The 22,391-nt window shown below is 44.0% G+C and overlaps 1 protein-coding gene across 1 annotated transcript in view; it reads left to right on the top strand.

Moving 5' to 3' along the window:
- Window positions 1-22,391, top strand: part of LOC139556686 (fibronectin type III domain-containing protein 4-like) — an 89,722-nt gene that overhangs the window by 40,102 nt on the left and 27,229 nt on the right. Inside the window, exon 4 of the mRNA XM_071370928.1 lies at window positions 21,078-21,167. Coding sequence (XP_071227029.1) covers window positions 21,078-21,167 — 90 coding nt within the window. The remainder of the gene's footprint in view (window positions 1-21,077; window positions 21,168-22,391) is intronic.

The raw sequence follows: 22,391 nt of genomic DNA, 5'->3' as shown, positions 1-22,391 counted from the left end.
TAGGATGAAACAGTCAGAGGTCACCAAGTGCAACATAGCTTCAGCGTGTAAATCAGCTAGAAAGATGTGTCGGCATCGAGTAATTGTCTCTGGCCCCCTCCCAGTTAGGGGGAGTGACGAGCTCTACAGCAGAGTCTCAGCACTCAATCGCTGGTTGAAAACTGTTTTCTGCCCCTCCCAAAAGATAGAATTTGTAGATAATTGGCCCTCTTTCTGGGACTCACCCAAAAACAGGACCAAGCCTGACCTGCTGAGGAGTGACGGACTCCATCCTAGCTGGAGGGGTGCTCTCATCTTATCTACCAACATAGATAGGGCTCTAACTCCTCTAGCCCCACAATGAAATAGGGTGCAGGCCAGGCAGCAGGCTGTTAGCCAACCTGCCAGCTTAGTGGAGTCTGCCAATAGCACAGTCAGTGTAGTCAGCTCAGCCATACCCATTGAGACTGTGTCTGTGCCTCGACCTAGGTTGGGCAAAACTAAACATGGTGGTGTTCGCCTTAGCAATCTTATTAGGATAAAGACCTCCTCCATTCCTGCCATTATTGAAAGAGATCGTGATACCTCACATCTCAAAATAGGGTTACTTAATGTTAGATCCCTCACTTCAAAGGCAGTCATAGTCAATGAACTAATCACTGATCATAATCTTGATGTGATTGGCCTGACTGAAACATGGCTTAAGCCTGATGAATTTACTGTGTTAAATGAGGCCTCACCTCCTGGTTACACTAGTGACCATATCCCCCGTGCATCCCGCAAAGGCGGAGGTGTTGCTAACATTTACGATAGCAAATTTCAATTTACAAAAAAAAAAATGGCGTTTTCGTCTTTTGAGCTTCTAGTCATGAAATCTATGCAGCCTACTCAATCACTTTTTATAGCTACTGTTTACAGGCCTCCTGGGCCATATACAGCGTTCCTCTCTGAGTTTCCTGAATTCCTATCAGACCTTGTAGTCATAGCAGATCATATTCTAATTTTTGGTGATTTTAATATTCACATGGAGAAGTCCACAGACCCACTCCAAAAGTCTTTCGGAGCCATCATCGACTCAGTGGGTTTTGTCCAACATGTCTCTGGACCTACTCACTGCCACAGTCATACTCTGGACCTAGTTTTGTCCCATGGAATAAATGTTGTAGATCTTAATGTTTTTCCTCATAATCCTGGACTATCGGACCACCATTTTATTACGTTTGCAATCGCAACAAATAATCTGCTCAGACCCCAACCAAGGAGCATCAAAAGTCGTGCTATAAATTCTCAGACAACACAAAAATTCCTTGATGCCCTTCCAGACTCCTTCTGCCTACCCAAGGACGTCAGAGGACAAAAATCAGTTAACCACCTAACTGAGGAACTCAATTTAACCTTGCGCAATACCCTAGATGCAGTTGCACCCCTAAAAACGAAAAAGATTTGTCATAAGAAACTAGCTCCCTGGTATACAGAAAATACACGAGCTTTGAAGCAAGCTTCCAGGAAATTGGAACGGAAATGGCGCCACACCAAACTGGAAGTCTTCCGACTAGCTTGGAAAGACAGTACCGTGCAGTACCGAAGAGCCCTCACTGCTGCTCGATCATCCTACTTTTCCAACTTAATCGAGGAAAATAAGAACAATCCAAAATTTATTTTTGATACTGTTGCGAAACTAACTAAAAAGCAGCATTCCCCAAGAGAGGATGGCTTTCACTTCAGCAGTAATAAATTCATGAACTTCTTTGAGGAAAAGATCATGACCATTAGAAAGCAAATTACGGACTCCTCTTTGAATCTGCGTATTCCTCCAGGGCTTAGCTGTCCTGGATCTGCACAGCTCTGCGAGGGCCTGGGATCGGGAGAGACACTTAAGTGTTTTAGTACTATATCTCTTGACACAATGATGAAAATAATCATGGCCTCTAAACCTTCAAGCTGCATACTGGATCCTATTCCTACTAAACTGCTGGAGGAGCTGCTTCCTGTGCTTGGCCCTCCTATGTTGAACATAATAAACAGCTCTCTATCCACCGGATGTGTACCAAACTCACTAAAAGTGGCAGTGATAAAGCCTCTCTTGAAAAAGCCAAACCTTGACCCGGAAAATATAAAAAACTATCGGCCTATATCGAATCTTCCATTCCTCTCAAAAATTTTAGAAAAAGCTGTTGCGCAGCAACTCACTGCCTTTCTGAAGACAAACAATGTATACGAAATGCTTCAGTCTGGTTTTAGACCCCATCATAGCACTGAGACTGCACTTGTGAAGGTGGTAAATGACCTTTTAATGGCGTCAGACCGAGGCTCTGCATCTGTCCTCGTGCTACTAGACCTTAGTGCTGCCTTTGACACCATCGATCACCACATTCTTTTGGAGAGACTGGAAACCCAAATTGGTCTACACGGACAAGTTCTGGCCTGGTTTAGATCTTACCTGTCGGAAAGATATCAGTTTGTCTCTGTGAATGGTCTGTCCTCTGACAAATCAACTGTACATTTCGGTGTTCCTCAAGGTTCCGTTTTAGGACCACTATTGTTTTCACTATATATTTTACCTCTTGGGGATGTTATTCGAAAACATAATGTTAACTTTCACTGCTATGCGGATGACACACAGCTGTACATTTCAATGAAACATGGTGAAGCCCCAAAATTGCCCTCGCTAGAAGCCTGTGTTTCAGACATAAGGAAGTGGATGGCTGAAAACTTTCTACTTTTAAACTCGGACAAAACAGAGATGCTTGTTCTAGGTCCCAAGAAACAAAGAGATCTTCTGTTGAATCTGACAATTCATCTTGATGGTTGTAAAGTCGTCTCAAATAAAACTGTGAAGGACCTCGGCGTTACTCTTGACCCTGATCTCTCTTTTGACGAACATATCAAGACTGTTTCAAGGACAGCTTTTTTCCATCTACGTAACATTGCAAAAATCAGAAATTTTCTGTCCAAAAATGATGCAGAAAAATTAATCCATGCATTTGTTACTTCTAGGTTAGACTACTGCAATGCTCTACTTTCCGGCTACCCGGATAAAGCACTAAATAAACTTCAGTTAGTGCTAAATACGGCTGCTAGAATCCTGACTAGAACCAAGAAATTTGATCATATTACTCCAGTGCTAGCTTCCCTACACTGGCTTCCTGTTAAGGCAAGGGCTGATTTCAAGGTTTTACTGTTAACCTATAAAGCGTTACATGGGCTTGCTCCTACCTATCTTTCCGAGTTGGTCCTGCCGTACATACGAATACGTACGCTACGGTCACAAGACGCAGGCCTCCTAATTGTCCCTAGAATTTCTAAGCAAACAGCGGGAGGCAGGGCTTTCTCCTATAGATCTCCATTTTTATGGAACAGTCTGCCTACCCATGTGAGAGACGCAGACTCGGTCTCAACCTTTAAGTCTTTACTGAAGACTTATCTCTTCAGTAGGTCATATGATTGAGTGTAGTCTGGCCCAGGAGTGTGAAGGTGAACGGAAAGGCTCTGGAGCAACGAACCGCCCTTGCTGTCTCTGCCAGGCCGGTTCCCCTCTCTCCACTGGGATTCTCTGCCTCTAACCCTGTTACAGGGGCTGAGTCACTGGCTTGCTGGTGCTCTTTCATGCCGTCCCTAGGAGGGGTGCGTCACTTGAGTGGGTTGAGTTACTGACGTGATCTTCCTGTCTGGGTTGGCGCCCCCCCTTGGTTTGTGCTGTGGTGGAGACCTTTGTGGGCTATACTCGGCCTTGTCTCAGGATTGTAAGTTGGTGGTTGAGGATTTCCCTCTAGTGGTGCGGGGGCTGTGCTTTGGCAAAGTGGGTGGGGTTATATCCTTCCTGTTTGGCCCTGTCCGGGGGTTTCTTCGGATGGGGCCACAGTGTCTCCTGACCGCTCCTGTCTCAGCCTCCAGTATTTATGCTGCAGTAGTTTATGTGTCGGGGGGCTAGGGTCAGTTGGTTACCTGGAGTACTTCTCCTGTCTTATCCAGTGTTCTGTGTGAATTTAAGTATGCTCTCTCTAATTCTCTCGTTCTCTCTTTCTCTCTGAGAACCTGAGCACTAGGACCATACGTCAGGACTACCGGGCATGATGACACCTTGCTGTCCCCAGTCCGCCTGGCCTTGCTGCTATTCCAGTTTCAACTGTTCTGCCTGCGGTTACGGAACCCCTACCTGTCCCAGACCTGCTGTTTTCAACTCTTAATGATCGGCTATGAAAAGCCAACTGAGATTTATTCCTGATTATTATTTGACCATGCTTGTCATTTATGAACATTTTGAAAATCTTGGCTCTCTCTAATTTTCTCCTTCTCTCTTCTTTCTCTCGGAGGACCTGAGCCCTAGGACCATACGTCGGGACTACCGGCCGTGGTGACTCCTTGCTGTCCCCAGTCCGCCTGGCCTTGCTGCTATTCCAGTTTCAACTGTTCTGCCTGCGGTTATGGAACCCCTACCTGTCCCAGACCTGCTGTTTTCAACTCTTAATGATCGGCTATGAAAAGCCAACTGAGATTTATTCCTGATTATTATTTGACCATGCTTGTCATTTATAAACATTTTGAAAATCTTGGCTCTCTCTAATTTTCTCCTTCTCTCTTTCTTTCTCTCGGAGGACCTCGGCCCTAGGACCATGCGTCGGGACTGCCGCCCGTGGTGACTCCTTGCTGTCCCCAGTCCGCCTGGCCTTGCTGCTATTCCAGTTTCAGCTGTTCTGCCTGCGGTTATGGAACCGCCACCTGTCCCAGACCTGTTGTTTTTCAACTCTTGATGATCGGCTATGAAAAGCCAACTGAAAATTATTCATGATTATTATTTGACCATGCTTGTCACTTATGAACATTTTTGAACATCTTGGCATAGTTCTGTTATAATCTCCACCCGGCACAGCCAGAAGAGGACTGGCCACCCCTCATAGCCTGGTTCCTCTCTAGGTTTCTTCCTAGGTTTTGGCCTTTCTAGGGAGTTTTTCCTAGCCACCGTGCTTCTACACCTGCATTACTAGCTGTTTGGGGTTTTAGGCTGGGTGTCTGTACAGCACTTCGAGATATTAGCTGATGTACGAAGGGCTATATAAAATAAAATTGATTGATTGATTGATTGTACAACTGACTAGGTATCCCCTTTCCCTTTACATCACAAACACACACGATAATGCTTTACCTCTCAACCACGCACGATAATGCTTTACCTCTCAACCACGCACGTTAATGCTTTACCTCTCAACCACGCACGTTAATGCTTTACCTCTCAACCACATGTGATCATGCATTACCTCTCAACCACACATGATAATGCATTACCTCTCAACCATGCACGATAATGCTTTACCTCTCAACCATGCACGATAATGCTTCACATCTCAACAGCACATGATAATGCTTTACATATCAACCACATGTGATCATGCATTACCTCTCAACCTCATGATAATGCTTTACCTCTCAGCCACATATGATAATGCTTTACCCCTCAACAACACATGATAATGCTTTACATATCAACCACATGTGATCATGCATTACCTCTCAACCTCATGATAATGCTTTACCCTTCAGCCACATATGATCATGCATTACCTCTCAACCACATGTGATCATGCATTACCTCTCAACCACATGTGATCGTGCATTACCTTTCAACCACATGTGATCATGCATTACCTCTCAACCACAAACGATAATGTTTTACATATCAACCACACGTGATCATGCATTACCTCTCAACCACATGTGATCATGCATTACCTCTCAACCACACACGATAATGCTTTACCTCTCAACCGCACACGATAATGCTTTACCTCTCAACAACACATGATAATGCTTTACATATCAACCACACATGATAATGCATTACCTCTCAACCACACCGGTCTTGAACTGTACTCCTGAAACGTACTGAAAACGAGAGGATGAAGCACTTCCTGCTCCTTGTAGGCTACTGCAAAGAACATACTATATCTATTAGCAAAAGCGCTAACAGTGAAAACTCCCTGACCTCAGGAAGATTAATGGTGGTTGTTATCTCAGAATTACAGTTGCATTATCTTGGTATCTATGGGCTTGTTATAGCTCAGAGAGGAGGGGAGAGAAAAGGAGAGGAGAGGGGAGGAGAGGAGGGGAGCAGAGGACATATTTGGTATTTTATTAGGATCCCCATTAGCTGTTGCAAAAGCAGCAGCTAGTCTTCCTGGGGTCCACACGAAACACGAAACATAATACAGAATGACATAATTTTTATTTATTTTTTTATTTAACCTTTATTTAACCAGGTAGGCAAATAATACAGAACATCATTAGACAAGAACAGCTCAAAGACAGAACTACATACATTTATAAAGGCACACGTAACCTCCATATCAATACATACACACAAACATATCTAGGTCAAATAGCGGAGAGGCGTTGTGCCGCGAGGTGTTGCTTTACCTGTTTGTAGAAACCAGGTTTGCTGTTTATTTGAGCAATATGAGATGGAAGGAAGTTCCATGCAATAAGTGCTATATATAATACTGTATGTTTTCTTGAATTTGGGGACTGTGAAAAGACCCTGGATGAGATACGTGTGTGTGTCAGAGCTGTGTGTAAGTTGACTATGCAAACCATTTCAACATATTCATGTTTCTTATAAAAACAAGAAGTGATGCAGTAAGTCTCTCCTCATCTCTTAGCCAAGAGAGACTTGCATGCATAGTATTTATATCAGCCCTCTGATTACAATTAAGAGCAAAACGTGCCCCTCTGTTCTGGGCCAGCTGCAGCTTAACTAGGTCTTTCCTTGCAGCACTGGACCACACGACTGGACAATAATCAAGATTAGATAAAACTAGAGCCTGCAGAAGAGCCTTGCTTTTTGGAGTGTGGTGTCAAAAAAGCAGAGCATCACTTTATTACAGACAGACCTCTCCCCATCTTTACAACCATTGAATCTATATGTTTTGACCATGACAGTTTACAATCTAAAGTAACGCCAAGTAATTTATTTTCATCAACTTGTTCAACAGCCACACCATTCATTACCAGATTCAACTGAGGTCTAGAACTTAGTGAATGATTTGTACCAAATACAATGCTCTTAGTTTTAGAGATGTTCAGGACCAGTTTATTACTGGCCACCCATTCCAAAACAGACTGCAACTCTGTTGTTAATTTGTTTACAGAGAAATAGCATTGTATTTGCTTAAACAATTTTCCAACAGTTTGTTAAGAGCTGGCAGCAAGCTGATAGGTCTGCTGTTAGAACCAGTAAAGGCCACTTTACCACTCTTAGGTAGCAGAATGACTTTGGCTTCCCTCCAGGCCTGAGGACAAAGACTTTCCTCTCGTCTCAGATTAAAGATATGACAGATAGGAGTGGCTATAGAGTCAGCTACCATCCTCAGTAGCTTTCCATCTAAGTTGTCAATGCCAGGAGGTTTGTCATTATTGATCGTTAACAATCATTTTCCCACCTCTCCCAAACTAACTTTACAAAATTAAAACTTGCAATGCTGTTCTTTCATAATTTGTTTTCTTGTACATTAGTACGATGGCTCACTGTTCGTTGTTTGGCATTTCCTGCCTAAGTTTGCCCACTTTGCCAATTCAATAATAATTAAAATAACTGGCAACATTAAATGGTTTCGTGATGAATAAGCCATCTGATTCGATGAAATGGAGTTTAATTTGTCTTTCTGCCCATAATTTAATTTAAAGAGGAGAGGAGAGGAGAGGAGAGGAGAGGAGAGGAGAGGAGAGGAGAGGAGAGGAGAGGAGAGGACGTCTGGAATTCAACCTCCACCTCCATCCCAAAATAGCCTCATCTGTCCCCCTCTCCACCACACAATTAAGTTACAACTCACCTCCTTAACGTAATGTCACAAGTCTCTCTTTAATGTGAGATTCAGACCCCACCGACCGAGCAACGGCTGTGCTTTGAAAAGCCTTTTTAGTCTGGCTTCCTCACAACAGGGATATTTTGTTACAGCCAAAGCAGAAAGCTTTTTCCCCATCTCACATTCAATCTCCCATTCAAACTGAATTGATTAACAGAGCAGCCGAATGCATCTACAGGCCTTTCAATGAGACACAGCTATACAGTCCAGAATCAATAGCAGTGTTGTTATTCCCACCAGCGAATCTCCTACAGTGCCATGAAAAAGTATTTGCCCACTTTCTGATTTTCTCTATTTTTGCCAATTTTTCCTCACTAAATGTAATCAGATTTTCAACAAAAACCTAATATTAGATAAAGGCAACCCGAGTAAATAAATAACACAAAAACTGGCCTCTAATTGCTTTAATAAACAAAGTTATGCAACACCCAATGCCCCTACGAACAGATGGCCTGACATTCTCCTGTACAATTATCTGATACAGAGCAGAATTCATGGTTTCCTCTATAAAGGCAAGTCGTCCAGGTCCTGAGGCAGCAAAGCATCCCCAAACCATCACACTACCAACACCATGCCTGACCCCAAACCATCACACTACCAACACCATGCCTGACCCCAAACCATCACACTACCAACACCATGCCTGACCCCAAACCATCACACTACCAACACCATGCCTGACCCCAAACCATCACACTACCAACACCATGCCTGACCCCAAACCATCACACTACCAACACCATGCCTGACCCCAAACCATCACACTACCAACACCATGCCTGACCCCAAACCATCACACTACCAACACCATGCCTGACCCCAAACCATCACACTACCAACACCATGCTGACCCCAAACCATCACACTACCACCACCATGCTGACCACAAACCATCACACTACCACCACCATGCTGACCACAAACCATCACACTACCAACACCATGCTGACCCCAAACCATCACACTACCACCACCATGCTGTCCCCAAACCATCACACTACCACCACCATGCTGACCACAAACCATCACACTACCACCACCATGCTGACCACAAACCATCACACTACCACCACCATGCTGACCACAAACCATCACACTACCACCACCATGCCTGACCCCAAACCATCACACTACCACCACCGTGCTGACCCCAAACCATCACACTACCACCACCATGCTGACCACAAACCATCACACTACCACCACCATGCTGACCACAAACCATCACACTACCACCACCATGCCTGACCCCAAACCATCACACTACCGCCACCATGCTGACCACAAACCATCACACTACCACCACCATGCTGTCCCCAAACCATCACACTACCACCACCATGCTGACCACAAACCATCACACTACCACCACCATGCTGACCACAAACCATCACACTACCACCACCATGCTGACCACAAACCATCACACTACCACCACCATCCCTGACCCCAAACCATCACACTACCACCACCACGCTGACCCCAAACCATCACACTACCACCACCACGCTGACCCCAAACCATCACACTACCACCACCATGCTGACCCCAAACCATCACACTACCACCACCACGCTGACCCCAAACCATCACACTACCACCACCACGCTGACCCCAAACCATCACACTACCACCACCACGCTGACCCCAAACCATCACACTACCACCACCATGCTGGACCGTTGGTATGAAGTTCTTACTGTAGAATGAAGTGTTTGGATTTAGCCCAACATAACGGGAACCATGTCATCCAAGGAGCGTCACAGACTCTCTTTCCCTTTCCCTTAAAAACCAGATGCATCCGGTTCCTTGTGACCACGCAGAGGGGTCACAAGGCATTCTCTCAACCAGCTTCACCTGGAATGCTTTTCCAAACAGTCTTGAAGGAGTTACCACATATGCTGAGCACTTGTTGGCTGCTTGGAATGCCTGGAATGCATTTCAATTAACAGGTGTGCCTTGTTAAAAGTTAATTTGTGGAATTTCTTTACTTCTAATGCGTTTGTGACAATCAGTTGTGTTGTGACAAGGTACCAACCACTGTGTCTTTGTGAGACACAGAGCAGGTGAACGGATGATCACCACATGTGTGGTTCCTACCATGAATCATGGAGGAGGAGATGTGGGGGTACTTTGCTGGGGACACTTTCTGTGATTTATTTAGAATTCAAGGCACACTTAAACAGCAGGCTAACACAGCATTCTGCAGCGATACCCCATCCCATCTGGTTTGTGCTTAGTCGGACTATCATTTGTTTTTCAACAGGACAATGACCCAAAACAGGCTGGGGTATTTGACCAAGGAGAATGATGGAGTGCTGCATCAGATGACCTGGCCTCCACAATCACCCGACCTCAACCCAATTGAGATGGTTTGGGATGAGTTGGACCGCAGAGTGAAGGAAAAGCAGCCAACAAGTACTCAGCATATGTGGGAACTCCTTCACTCCTTCACTGTTGGGAAAGCATTCCAGGTGAAGCTGGTTGAGAGAATGCCAAGAGTGTGCAAAGCTGTCATCAAGGCAAAGGGTGGCAACTTTGAAGAATCTTCAATATAAAATACATTTTCATTTGTTTAACGCTTTTTTGGTTTCTACATGATTCCATATGTGTTATTTCATAGTTTTGATATTTTCACTATTATTCTACAATGTAGAAAATAGTAAAAATAAAGAAAAACCTTTGAATGAGTAGGTGTGTCCAAACTTTTGACTGGTACAGTGTATATATGTACAGCATATACCAAAATATGTGGACACCCCTTTGAAATTGGTGGATTTGGCTATTTCAGCCCCACCCGTTGCTGACAGGTGTATAAAATCGACCACACAGCCATACATGCTCCATAGACAAACATTGGCAGTAGAATGGCCTTACTGAAGAGCTGACTTTCAACGTGTCACTGTCATAGAATGCCACCTTTCCAACAAGTCAGTTCATCAAATTTCTGCCCTGTTAGAGCTGCCCCCGGTCAACTGTAAGTGATGTTATTGTGAAGTAGAAACATCTAGGAGCAACAACGGCTCAGCCGCAAAGTGGTAGACCACACACGCTCATAGAACGGTACCGCGGACTGCTGAAGGAAGTAGCTCGCAAAAGATGGTCTGTTCTCGGTTGCAACCTTGTTCCAAACGGCCTCTAAGGAAGCAACGTCGGCACAACAACTGTTTTTGGGTGCTTCATGAAATGGGTTTCCATGGCCGAGCAGCCGCACAAGATCCTAAGATCCCCATGCGCAATGCCAAGCGTTGGTTGTAGTGGTGTAAAGCTCGCCACCATTGGACTCTGGAGCAGCAGAAACACGTTCTCTGGAGTCATGAATCAGGACAGCGCTACCTACCCCAATGCATAGTGCCAACTGTAAAGTTTGGTGGAGGAGGAATAATGGTCCGGGGCTGTTTTACATGATTCGATTTACTTCTGGAACGATTCAGTCTGTCTACAGTTGTAGACAATCAATTGCACCATTAATTTGATGTGAGCTAAAAAAAAAAAGCTTATCTTTCTCCTGCTGCAAAGATGTGTTTGTGTTTATCTGTTCACAAACAGTCTGTCTACATCTTATTGGGAGGCAGAGAGCGTTGTGTTTTGCTTTCCAACTGTTGTCTGTTGTCAAGCCTGTGCAGCTGGTTTTAGATAGTGAGTGAATCATCAGTCAGAACCTGTCTTTCATTTGAAGTATCACAGTAATTGTGTCTTAAGGGACCTCTTTACCAGATGTGTGAATATTTCTAGAATACCCAAACGGAAGTTCACAGAGAGTACAAAGAGTTGGCATGTTTACATCCAAAAAAACATATTCCCTATTCATAGGGTCCTGGTCAAAAATAGTATACTATATACCAACCCCTAAGGGTCCTGGTCTAAAATAGTATACTATATACCAACCCCTAAGGGTCCTGGTCTAAAATAGTATACTATATACCAACCCCTATGGGTATTGGTCTAAAGTAGTATACTATATACCAGCCACTATGGGTCCTGGTCTAAAGTAGTATACTATATACCAACCCCTATGGGTCCTGGTCTACAGTAGTATACTATATACCAACCCCTATGGGTATTGGTCTAAAGTAGTATACTATATACCAGCCACTATGGGTCCTGGTCTAAAGTAGTATACTATATACCAACCCCTATGGGTCCTGGTCTACAGTAGTATACTATATACCAACCCCTATGGGTCCTGGTCTAAAGTAGTATACTATATACCAACCCCTATGGGTCCTGGTCTAAAGTAGTATACTATATACCAACCCCTAAGGGTCCTGGTCTAAAATAGTATACTATATACCAACCCCTATGGGTCCTGGTCTACAGTAGTATACTATATACCAACCCCTATGGGTATTGGTCTAAAGTAGTATACTATATACCAGCCACTATGGGTCCTGGTCTAAAGTAGTATACTATATACCAACCCCTATGGGTCCTGGTCTACAGTAGTATACTATATACCAACCCCTAAGGGTCCTGGTCTACAGTAGTATACTATATACCAACCCCTATGGGTATTGGTCTAAAGTAGTATACTATATACCAACCCCTGTGGGTCCTGGTCTACAGTAGTATACTATATACCAACACCTATGCGTCCTGGTCTACAGTAGTATACTATATACCAACCCCTATGGGTATTGGTCTAAAGTAGTATACTATATACCAGCCACTATGGGTCCTGGTCTAAAGTAGTATACTATATACCAACCCCTATGGGTCCTGGTCTACAGTAGTATACTATATACCAACCCCTAAGGGTCCTGGTCTACAGTAGTATACTATATACCAACCCCTATGGGTATTGGTCTAAAGTAGTATACTATATACCAACCCCTGTGGGTCCTGGTCTACAGTAGTATACTATATACCAACACCTATGCGTCCTGGTCTAAAGTAGTATACTATATACCAACCCCTATGGGCCCTGGCCTAAAGTAGTATACTATATACCAACCCCTATGGGCCCTGGTCGAAAGTAGTATACTATATACCAACCCCTATGGGCCCTGGTCTAAAGTAGTATACTATATACTAACCCCTATGGGTCCTGGTCTAAAGTAGTATACTATATACCAACCCCTATGGGCCCTGGTCTAAAGTAGTATACTATGTCTGGTCTACAGTAGTATACTATATACCAACCCCTATGGGCCCTGGTCTAAAGTAGTATACTATATACCAACCCCTAAGAGTCCTGGTCTAAAGTAATATACTATATACCAACCCCTATGGGTACTGGTCTAAAGTAGTATACTATATACCAACCCCTATTGGCCCTGGTCTAAAGTAGTATACTATATACCAACCCCTATGGGCCCTGGTCTAAAGTAGTATACTATATACCAACCCCTAAGGGTCCTGGTCTAAAGTAGTATACTATATACCAACCCCTATGGGCCCTGGTCTAAAGTAGTATACTATATACCAACCCCTATGGGCCCTGGTCGAAAGTAGTATACTATATACCAACCCCTATGGGCCCTGGTCGAAAGTAGTATACTATATACTAACCCCTATGGGTCCTGGTCTAAAGTAGTATACTATATACCAACCCCTATGGGCCCTGGTCTAAAGTAGTATACTATGTCTGGTCTACAGTAGTATACTATACACCAACCCCTAAGTGTCCTGGTCTAAAGTAGTATACTATATACCAACCCCTAAGGCTCCTGGTCTAAAGTAGTATACTATATACCAACCCCTATGGGTCCTGGTCTAAAGTAGTATACTATATACCAACCCCTATTGGCCCTGGTCTAAAGTAGTATACTATATACCAACCTCTATGGGCCCTGGTCTAAAGTAGTATACTATATACCAACCCCTATGGGCCCTGGTCTAAAGTAGTATACTATATACCAACCCCTATGGGCCCTGGTCGAAAGTAGTATACTATATACTAACCCGTATGGGTCCTGGTCTAAAGTAGTATACTATATACCAACCCCTATGGGTCCTGGTCTAAAGTAGAATACTGTATACCAACCCCTATGGGCCCTGGTCTAAAGTAGTATACTATATACCAACCCCTATGGGCCCTGGTCTAAAGTAGTATACTATATACCAACCCCTATGGGCCCTGGTCGAAAGTAGTATACTGTATACTAACCCCTATGGGTCCTGGTCTAAAGTAGTATACTATATACCAACCCCTATGGGCCCTGGTCTAAAGTAGTATACTATGTCTGGTCTAAAGTAGTATACTATATACCAACCCCTATAGGTCTGGTCTAAAGTAGTATACTATATACCAACCCTTATGGGTCCTGGTCTAAAGTAGTATACTATATACCAACCCCTATGGGGCCTGGTCTAAAGTAGTATACTATACACCTACCCCTAAGGGTCCTGGTCTAAAGTAGTATACTATATACCAACCCCTAAGGCTCCTGGTCTAAAGTAGTATACTATATACCAACCCCTGTGGGTCCTGGTCTACAGTAGTATACTATATACCAACCCCTACGGGTCCTGGTCTAAAGTAGTATACTATATACCAACCCCTATGGGTATTGGTCTAAAGTAGTATACTATATACCAACCCCTATGGGCCCTGGTCTAAAGTAGTATACTATATACCAACCCCTATGGGTATTGGTCTAAAGTAGTATACTATATACCAACCCCTATGGGCCCTGGTCTAAAGTAGTATACTATATACCAACCCCTATGGGTCCTGGTCTACAGTAGTATACTATATACCAACCCCTAGGGGTCCTGGTCTAAAGTAGTATACTATATACCAACCCCTCAGGGTCCTGGTCTAAAGTAGTATACTATATAGAGAATAGGGTGCCATTTTGGGAAGCAGACCCAGAGTCAGTTTCATTGCTGCAGTATGCATGCCGGAGCCAGATTTGTCCCATTCCAGAACACTGTATGAATAAAATATAATAAAACACCACTCAGTGTTTTTCCCAGCTGGCCTGACGACTGTTCTGAGAGCAAGGAGAAACTCTTTGTCATTATCCCAAACGGCACACTATTCCCTTTATAGTGCACTACTTTTTAACCAGGGCCCATAGAGCTCTGGTCAAAAGCAGTGCACTATATAGGAGATAGGGTATCATTTGGGATGCACACTCTCTCTTCTGAAGACCTCTCTTTATGGCCTGCAAAAGCACATGTGTACGTTTTTATATTTTTACTAGGCAGTAATGAAATTGAACTATGCTTATTTTTCCACATGGGAAAACTCGGGCATAGCATTGATTCTTATACAAATTCCACAACAATAACCTATTCAAATTCAAATTCCCCTATCCATCCATCCACACATAATGCATTGTATGCTATTGAAACGGCAGTTTGGGGGCATCAGGGTAGCCTAGTGGTTAGAGCATTGGACTAGTAACTGCAAGATTGCAAGTTCAAATCCCCGAGCTGACAAGGTATAGAGCTGACAAGGTATAAATCTGTCGTTCTTCCCCTGAACAGGAAGTTTGAGAACCATGGCCTAGGGACCCACTGTTGAAAATAAGAATTTGTTCTTAATAACCTTTCACGAGCCTCTACCCTGGGTCCGGGATCACCCCCCCCCCCCCCCCCCCCCCACACACTGATTAGCATAGCTAGCATAGCTTCACAAGTAGATAGTAGCATCTAAATATCATTAAATCACAAGTCCAAGACACCAGATGAAAGATACAGATCTTGTGAATAAACCCATCATTTCTGTTTTTTAAAATGTTTTACAGGGAAGACACAATATGTAAATCTATTAGCTAACCACGTTAGCAAAAGACACCACTTTTTTTACTCCACCAGTTTTTTACTCCATCAGTAGCTATCACAAATTCGGCCAAATAAAGATATAAATAGCCACTAACCAATAAAAAACCTCATCAGATGACAGTCTGATAACATATTTATGGTATAGGATAGGTTTTGTTAGAAAAAAGTGCATATTTCAGGTAGAAATCACAGTTTACAATTGCACCGACCATCACTACTCGACTAGAATTACTACAGAGAGCAACGTGTATGACCAATTTACTCATCATAAAACATTTCATAAGAATAGACAAAGCATAGCAATGGAAAGACCCAGATCTTGTGATTTCAGACAATATTTCAGATTTTCTAAGCGTTTTACAGCGAAAACACAATAAATCGATAAGTTAGCATACCACATGTGCAAACGTTACCAGAGCATCGATTCAAGCCAAAGAGAGCTATAACGTAATCATCGCCAAAATATATAAATTTTTTCACTAACCTTCTCAGAATTCTTCCGATGACACTCCTGTAACATCATTTTACAACATACATATAGAGTTTGTTCGAAAATGTGCATATTTAGCCATACAAAACCGTGGTTATACAATGAAAATACTAGCAAATCAAGCCTCAAAATGTCGGACGTCATCTTTCAGAGTGATCTAGTTTAATCGAAAGCTAATCATATACTTGACTAAAAAATACAGGGTTGACAGGAATCGAAAGACAAATTAGATCTTAATGCAACCGCTGATTTACATTTCTAAAATTATCCTTACTGTGCAATACAGGGTTCGCCAAGTGAAGCGATAACAAACAAAATGGCGGATTATGCGTTTAAAATATTTCGACAGAACAACGATTTATCATATTAAATATTTCTTACTATGAGGTGATTTTCCATCAGATTCTTGGGCAATGTATCCTTTCTTGGGTCTAATCTTCTTTTGGTCGATAGATGTCCTCTGTCCTTCGAAATGTCCACTAACATCGACCGAGACCCCGAAACGTGCCCAAAGCTTCAAAGTGCACGACAAAGAAATTCCTCAAAATCGCACTAAACGGATATAAATTGCTATAAAACGGTTCAAATTAACTACATTATGATGTTTTTAACAACTATAACGAGTAAAAACATGACCGGAGAAATATCACTGGCTAAACAACCATTTGGAAGGAGGCAAGTCCGATGTCCATCTTGCGTAAGACGCGCGAAGGGAAAGAACGGTACTTCCACGTTTTGTTGTTTTATAGTGGCTCTGATTGTGCAATCGACTCCATTCAAAGCGTGATGACGTACTGACACCCAGAGGAAGACGTAGGCAGTGTCGGTTTCTCCATAGCATTTACAGGCACCTTAAAACCGACCCCAGATCAGGGGTCAAAATTTCTGAAATCTGACTCCCTGTCAGGAAAAGTGCTGTAGAAGTAGTTCTGTACCACTCAGAGACAAAATTCCAACGGCTATAGAAACTAGAAAGTGTTTTCTATCCAATAATAACAATAATATGCATATTGTACGATCAAGAATTGAGCACGAGGCAGTTTAATTTGGAGACCAAAAAATGCTAATGCGGAACAGCACCCCCTATAGTTGCAAGAAGTTTTAACTGACTTGCCTAGTTAAAAAAAAAAGTCAAATAAATTGTTAGTTTTAATGAATGTATTGGTTAGGGATCAACCCCAAGGAGAACAGGATTTATGTCTGTCAGTATCGGCCTCGGAGTCATAATTATATTCTACAGATCAAAAGCTGACTACACCAGTGGAGGCTGGTCAGAGGAGGAAGGGGAGGACCATCCTCAGTGAATTTCATAAACATAAAAATGTTAAAACATTGAAAAAGTTGTCATAAAAAAAAAATATATATACTAAATTCACTTGTAAATAAATAATTTATTAAAAAACACTGTGGAGGTCTACAGTAGCCTCAACAGCACTCTGTAGGTTAGCACCATGGTCTAGCTTTCATGTTGGGCTGATCTCACCACCCTCTGGAGAGCCCTGGGGATGCGGGCGGTGATACAGTTAGACAGTATGCGCTCAATGGTGCATCTGTAGAAGTTTGTGAGCATCTTAGGGGCCAAGCCAAATTTCTTCAGCCTCCTGAGGTTGAAGAGGCGCTGTTGCGCCTTCTTCACTACACTGTCTGTGTGGGTGGACCATTTCAGTTTGTCTGTGATGTGTACGCCGAGGAACTTCAAACTTTACACCTTCTCCACTGCTGTCCCGTCGATGAGGATAGGAGGGTGCTCCCTCTGCTGTTTCCTGAAGTCCACGATCATCTCCTTTGTTTTGTTGACGTTGAGTGAGAGGTTGTTTTCTAGACACCACACTCCAAGTGCCCTCCCCTTCTGCCTGTAGGCTGTCTCGTCGTTGTTGGTAATCAAGCCCACTACTGTTGTGTCATCTGCAAACTTGATGCTTGAGTTGGAGGTGTGCATGGCCACGCAGTCATGGGTGAACAGGGAGTACAGGAAGGGGCTGAGCACGCACCCTTGTGGGGATCAGCGAAGTGGAGATGTTGTTTCCTACCTTTACCACCTGGGGGTGGCCCGTCAGGAAGTCCAGGACCCAATTGCACAAGGTGGGGTTGAGACCCATGGCCTCAAGCTTAATGATGAGCTTGGAGGGTACTATGGTGTTGAATGCTGAGCTATAGTCAATGAACAGCATTCTTACATAGGTATTCCTATTGTCCAGAGAGGATAGGGCAGTGTGCAGTGTGATTGCGATTGCGTTGTCTGTGGACCTATTGGAGCGGTATGCAAATTGGGGTGGGTCTAGGGTGACAGGTAAGGTGGGGGTGATATGATCCTTGACTAGCCTCTTAAAGCACTTCATGATGACAGAAGTGAGTGCTATGGAGCAATAGTCATTTAGATCAGTTACCTTTGCCTTCTGGGGTACAGGAACAATGGTGGCCATCTTGAAGCATGTGGGGACAGCAGACTGGTATAGGGAGAGATTGAATATGTCCGTAAACCCACCAGCCAGCTGGTCTGCGCATGCTTTGAGGACGCGGCTAGGGATGCCGTCTGGGCCGGCAGCCTTGCAAGGGTTAACACGTTTAAATGTTTTACTCACGTTGGCTGCAGTGAAGGAGAGCCCGTAGGTTTTGGTAGCGGGCTGGGTCCGTGGCACTGTATTGTCCTCAAAGCGAGCAAAGAAGTTGTTTAGTCTGTCTGGGAGCAAGACATCGTGGTCCGCGACGGGGCTGGTTTTCCTTTTGTAGTCCGTGATTGACTGTAGACCCTGCCACATACGTCTCGTGTCTGAGCCATTGAATTGTGACTCTACTTTGTCTCTATACTGACCCGTAGCTTGTTTGATTGCCTTGCGGAGGGAATAGCTACACTGTATGTATTCGGTCATATACTTCCGGCGCCGACAGAGATGGCCGCCTCGCTTCGCGTTCCAAGGAAACTATGCAATATTTTTTAATTTTTTTATTCTGTTAATTCTTACATTGTTACCCTAGGAAATCGTAGGTTTTATTACATACAGTCGTGAGGAACTATTGGATATAAGAGCAACGTCAACTCACCAACATTACGACAAGGAATACGACATTCCCTCTGTTTGGCCCACCACCCAGGACAATGTCTTACTCACGTCGGCCACGGAGAAGGAGAGGGAGGGCCCGCAGTGTTTGGTAGCGGGCCGCATCAGTGGCACTGTATTACCCTCAAAGCGGGTAAAGAAGGTGTTTAGTTTGTCTGGAAGCAAGACGTCGGTGTCCGTGACGTGGCTGGTTTTCTTTTTGTATTCTGTGATTTCCTGTAGACCCCGCCACATACGTCTCGTGTCTGAGCCGTTGAATTGCGACTCCGCTTTGTCCCTGTACCGACATTTAGCTTGTTTGATTGCCTTGCGGAGGGAATAACTACACTGTTTGTATTTGGCCATACTCTCAGTCATCTTTCATGTGATGGTTCGCACTTTCAGTTTTGAGCGAATGCCGCCATCTATCCACGGTTTCTGCTTAGGGTAGGTTTTAATAGTCACAGTGTGTACAACATCTCCAATGCACTTCTTTATAAACTCACTCACCAAATCAGCTTATCATTCAATGTTATTCACTGAGGCTGCCCGGAACATGTGTGGATTCCGATTGGTCAGACCAGCGTTGAATAGTTCTTGTCACGGTACATCCTGTTTGAGTTTCTGCCTATAGGACGGGAGGAGAAAAATAGAGTTGTGGTCAGATTTGCCGAAAAGAGGGTGGGGGAAGGCCTTGTATGCTTTGCGGAAGTTAGAGTAGCAGTGATCCAGTGTTAGCAGTGTTTTGCCTGCACGAGTGCTACAATCAATATGCTGATAGAATTTAGGTAGCCTTGTTCTCAAATGTACTTTGTTAAAATCCCCAGCTACAATAAATACAGCCTCAGGATATATGGTTTCCAGTTTGCATAGAGTCCAGTGAAGTTCCTTGATGTCCGTCAGGATATCGGCTTGAGGGGAGATATACACGGCTGTGACAATAACTGACGAGAATTCTCTTGGGAGGTAATATGGTCGGCATTTGATTGTAAGGAATACTAGGTTTAGGTGAACAAAAGGACTTCAGTTCCTGTACGTTGTTACGATTACACCATGAGTCGTTAATAATGAAACATACACCCCCGCTCGTCTTCATCCCGGAGATATGTTTATTCCTGTCGGCGCAACGCATAAAGAATCCCGGTGCCTGTACCGACTCCGACAACATATCCCGAGAGAGCCATGTTTCTGCGAAACAGAGAATGTTACAATCTCTGATGTCTCTCTGGAAGGCAACCCTTGCTATAATTTCGTCTACCTTGTTGTCAAGAGACTGGACATTGGCGAGTAGTATACTCGAAAGAGGTGGGTGGTGTGCACTGACCAGGAGGCATCTACCATTTCTGCCACGACGATGTTTTGGGTCAGCCTCTGGAATCAGATCAAATGCCCTGTGTGATGGTGCAAACAAAGGATCCATTTCGGAGAAAGTCATATTCCTGGTCGTAATGTTGGTAAGTTGACGTCGCTCTGATATCTAGTAGTTCTTCCCGGCTGTATGTTATAGGTTAAAGAATAGTTGCTATGGAAGCGTTCCACCATGCTACAGGTTAAAGAATAGTTGCTATGGAAGTGTTCCACCATGCTACAGGTTAAAGAATAGTTGCTATGGAAGTGTTCCACCATGCTACAGGTTAAAGAATAGTTGCTATGGAAGTGTTCCACCATGCTACAGGATAAAGGATGGAAGAAGAAAGGGCCAGTCTGTGTTGGTACTGACTGGTACTGACTAATGTCTGGTACTGTCATCTGTCTGGGTACTGTTGTCTGGTACTGTTGTCTGGTACTGACAGAGCCAGTCTGTGTTGGTATTGACTGATAATGACTGTCAGTTTTCTCTCTTGTGTATGATAGTCTTGGTACTGACTAGTCTCAGTTTGCTCTCTTGTGTATTATAGTCTTTGGCCTATGGTCTCTCTTGTGTATGAAAGTGTTGGTATTGACTGATACTAACCAGATCTCGTGTCTCTTTTCCAACAGATGACCCTGCTGTGGAGGGAGTGGACAAGTCCCGACAGCTCCAGACTGGGGAGATGATCATCATCGTGGTAGTGCTTCTCATGTGGGCAGGTAAGGACTGGCTTTACAGGTACAGACTGGCTTTACAGGTACAGACTGGCTTTACAGGTACAGACTAGCTTTACAGGTAAATACTGGCTTTACAGGTACATACTGGCTTTACAGGTACAGACTGGCTTTACAGGTACAGACTAGCTTTACAGGTAAATACTGGCTTTACAGGTACATACTGGCTTTACAGGTGCAGACTGGCTTTATAGGTACCGACTGGCTTTACATGCACAGACTGGCTTTACAGGTACGGACTGGCTTTATAGGTACGGACTGGACTTACAGGTACGGACTGGCTTTACAGGTACAGACTAGCTTCACAGCTACGGACTGGGTTTACAGGTACAGATTGGCGTTATAGGTACAGACTGGCTTTATAGGTACGGACTAGCTTTTCTGGTACGGACTGGTTTTACAGGTACAGACTGGTGTTATAGGTACAGACTGGATTTACAGGTATGGACTGGACTTACAGGTACCGACTGGCTTTACAGGTACGGACTGGACTTACAGGTACGGACTGGCTTTACAGGTACAGACTGGCTTTACAGGTACGGACTGGCTTTATAGGTACAGACTAGCTTTACAGGTACAGACTAGCTTTACAGGTACAGACTAGCTTTACAGGTACAGACTAGCTTTACAGGTACAGACTAGCTTTACAGGTACAGACTAGCTTTACAGGTACAGACTGGCTTTACAGGTGAATACTGGCTTTACAGGTACGGACTGGCTTTACAGGTACAGACTGGCTTTACAGGTACAGACTGGCTTTACAGGTACAGACTGGCTTTACAGGTACAGACTGGCTTTACAGGTACGGACTGGTTTACAGGTACAGACTGGCTTTACAGGTACAGACTGGCTTTACAGGTACGGACTGGTTTACAGGTACAGACTGGCTTTACAGGTACGGACTGGTTTTACAGGTACGGACTGGTTTTACAGGTACAGACTGGCTTTACAGGTACAGACTGGCTTTACAGGTACGGACTGGTTTACAGGTACAGACTGGCTTTTCTGGTACGGACTGGCTTTACAGGTACGGACTGGTTTACAGGTACGGACTGGTTTTACAGGTACAGACTGGCTTTACAGGTACAGACTGGCTTTACAGGTACGGACTGGTTTACAGGTATAGACTGGCTTTACAGGTACGGACTGGCTTTACAGGTACGGACTGGCTTTACAGGTGAATACTGGCTTTACAGGTACGGACTGGCT

This window comes from Salvelinus alpinus, chromosome 27, assembly GCF_045679555.1.
Source record: "Salvelinus alpinus chromosome 27, SLU_Salpinus.1, whole genome shotgun sequence".
NCBI lineage: Eukaryota > Metazoa > Chordata > Actinopteri > Salmoniformes > Salmonidae > Salvelinus > Salvelinus alpinus.
This window is presented reverse-complemented; position numbering and strand designations above follow the sequence as displayed.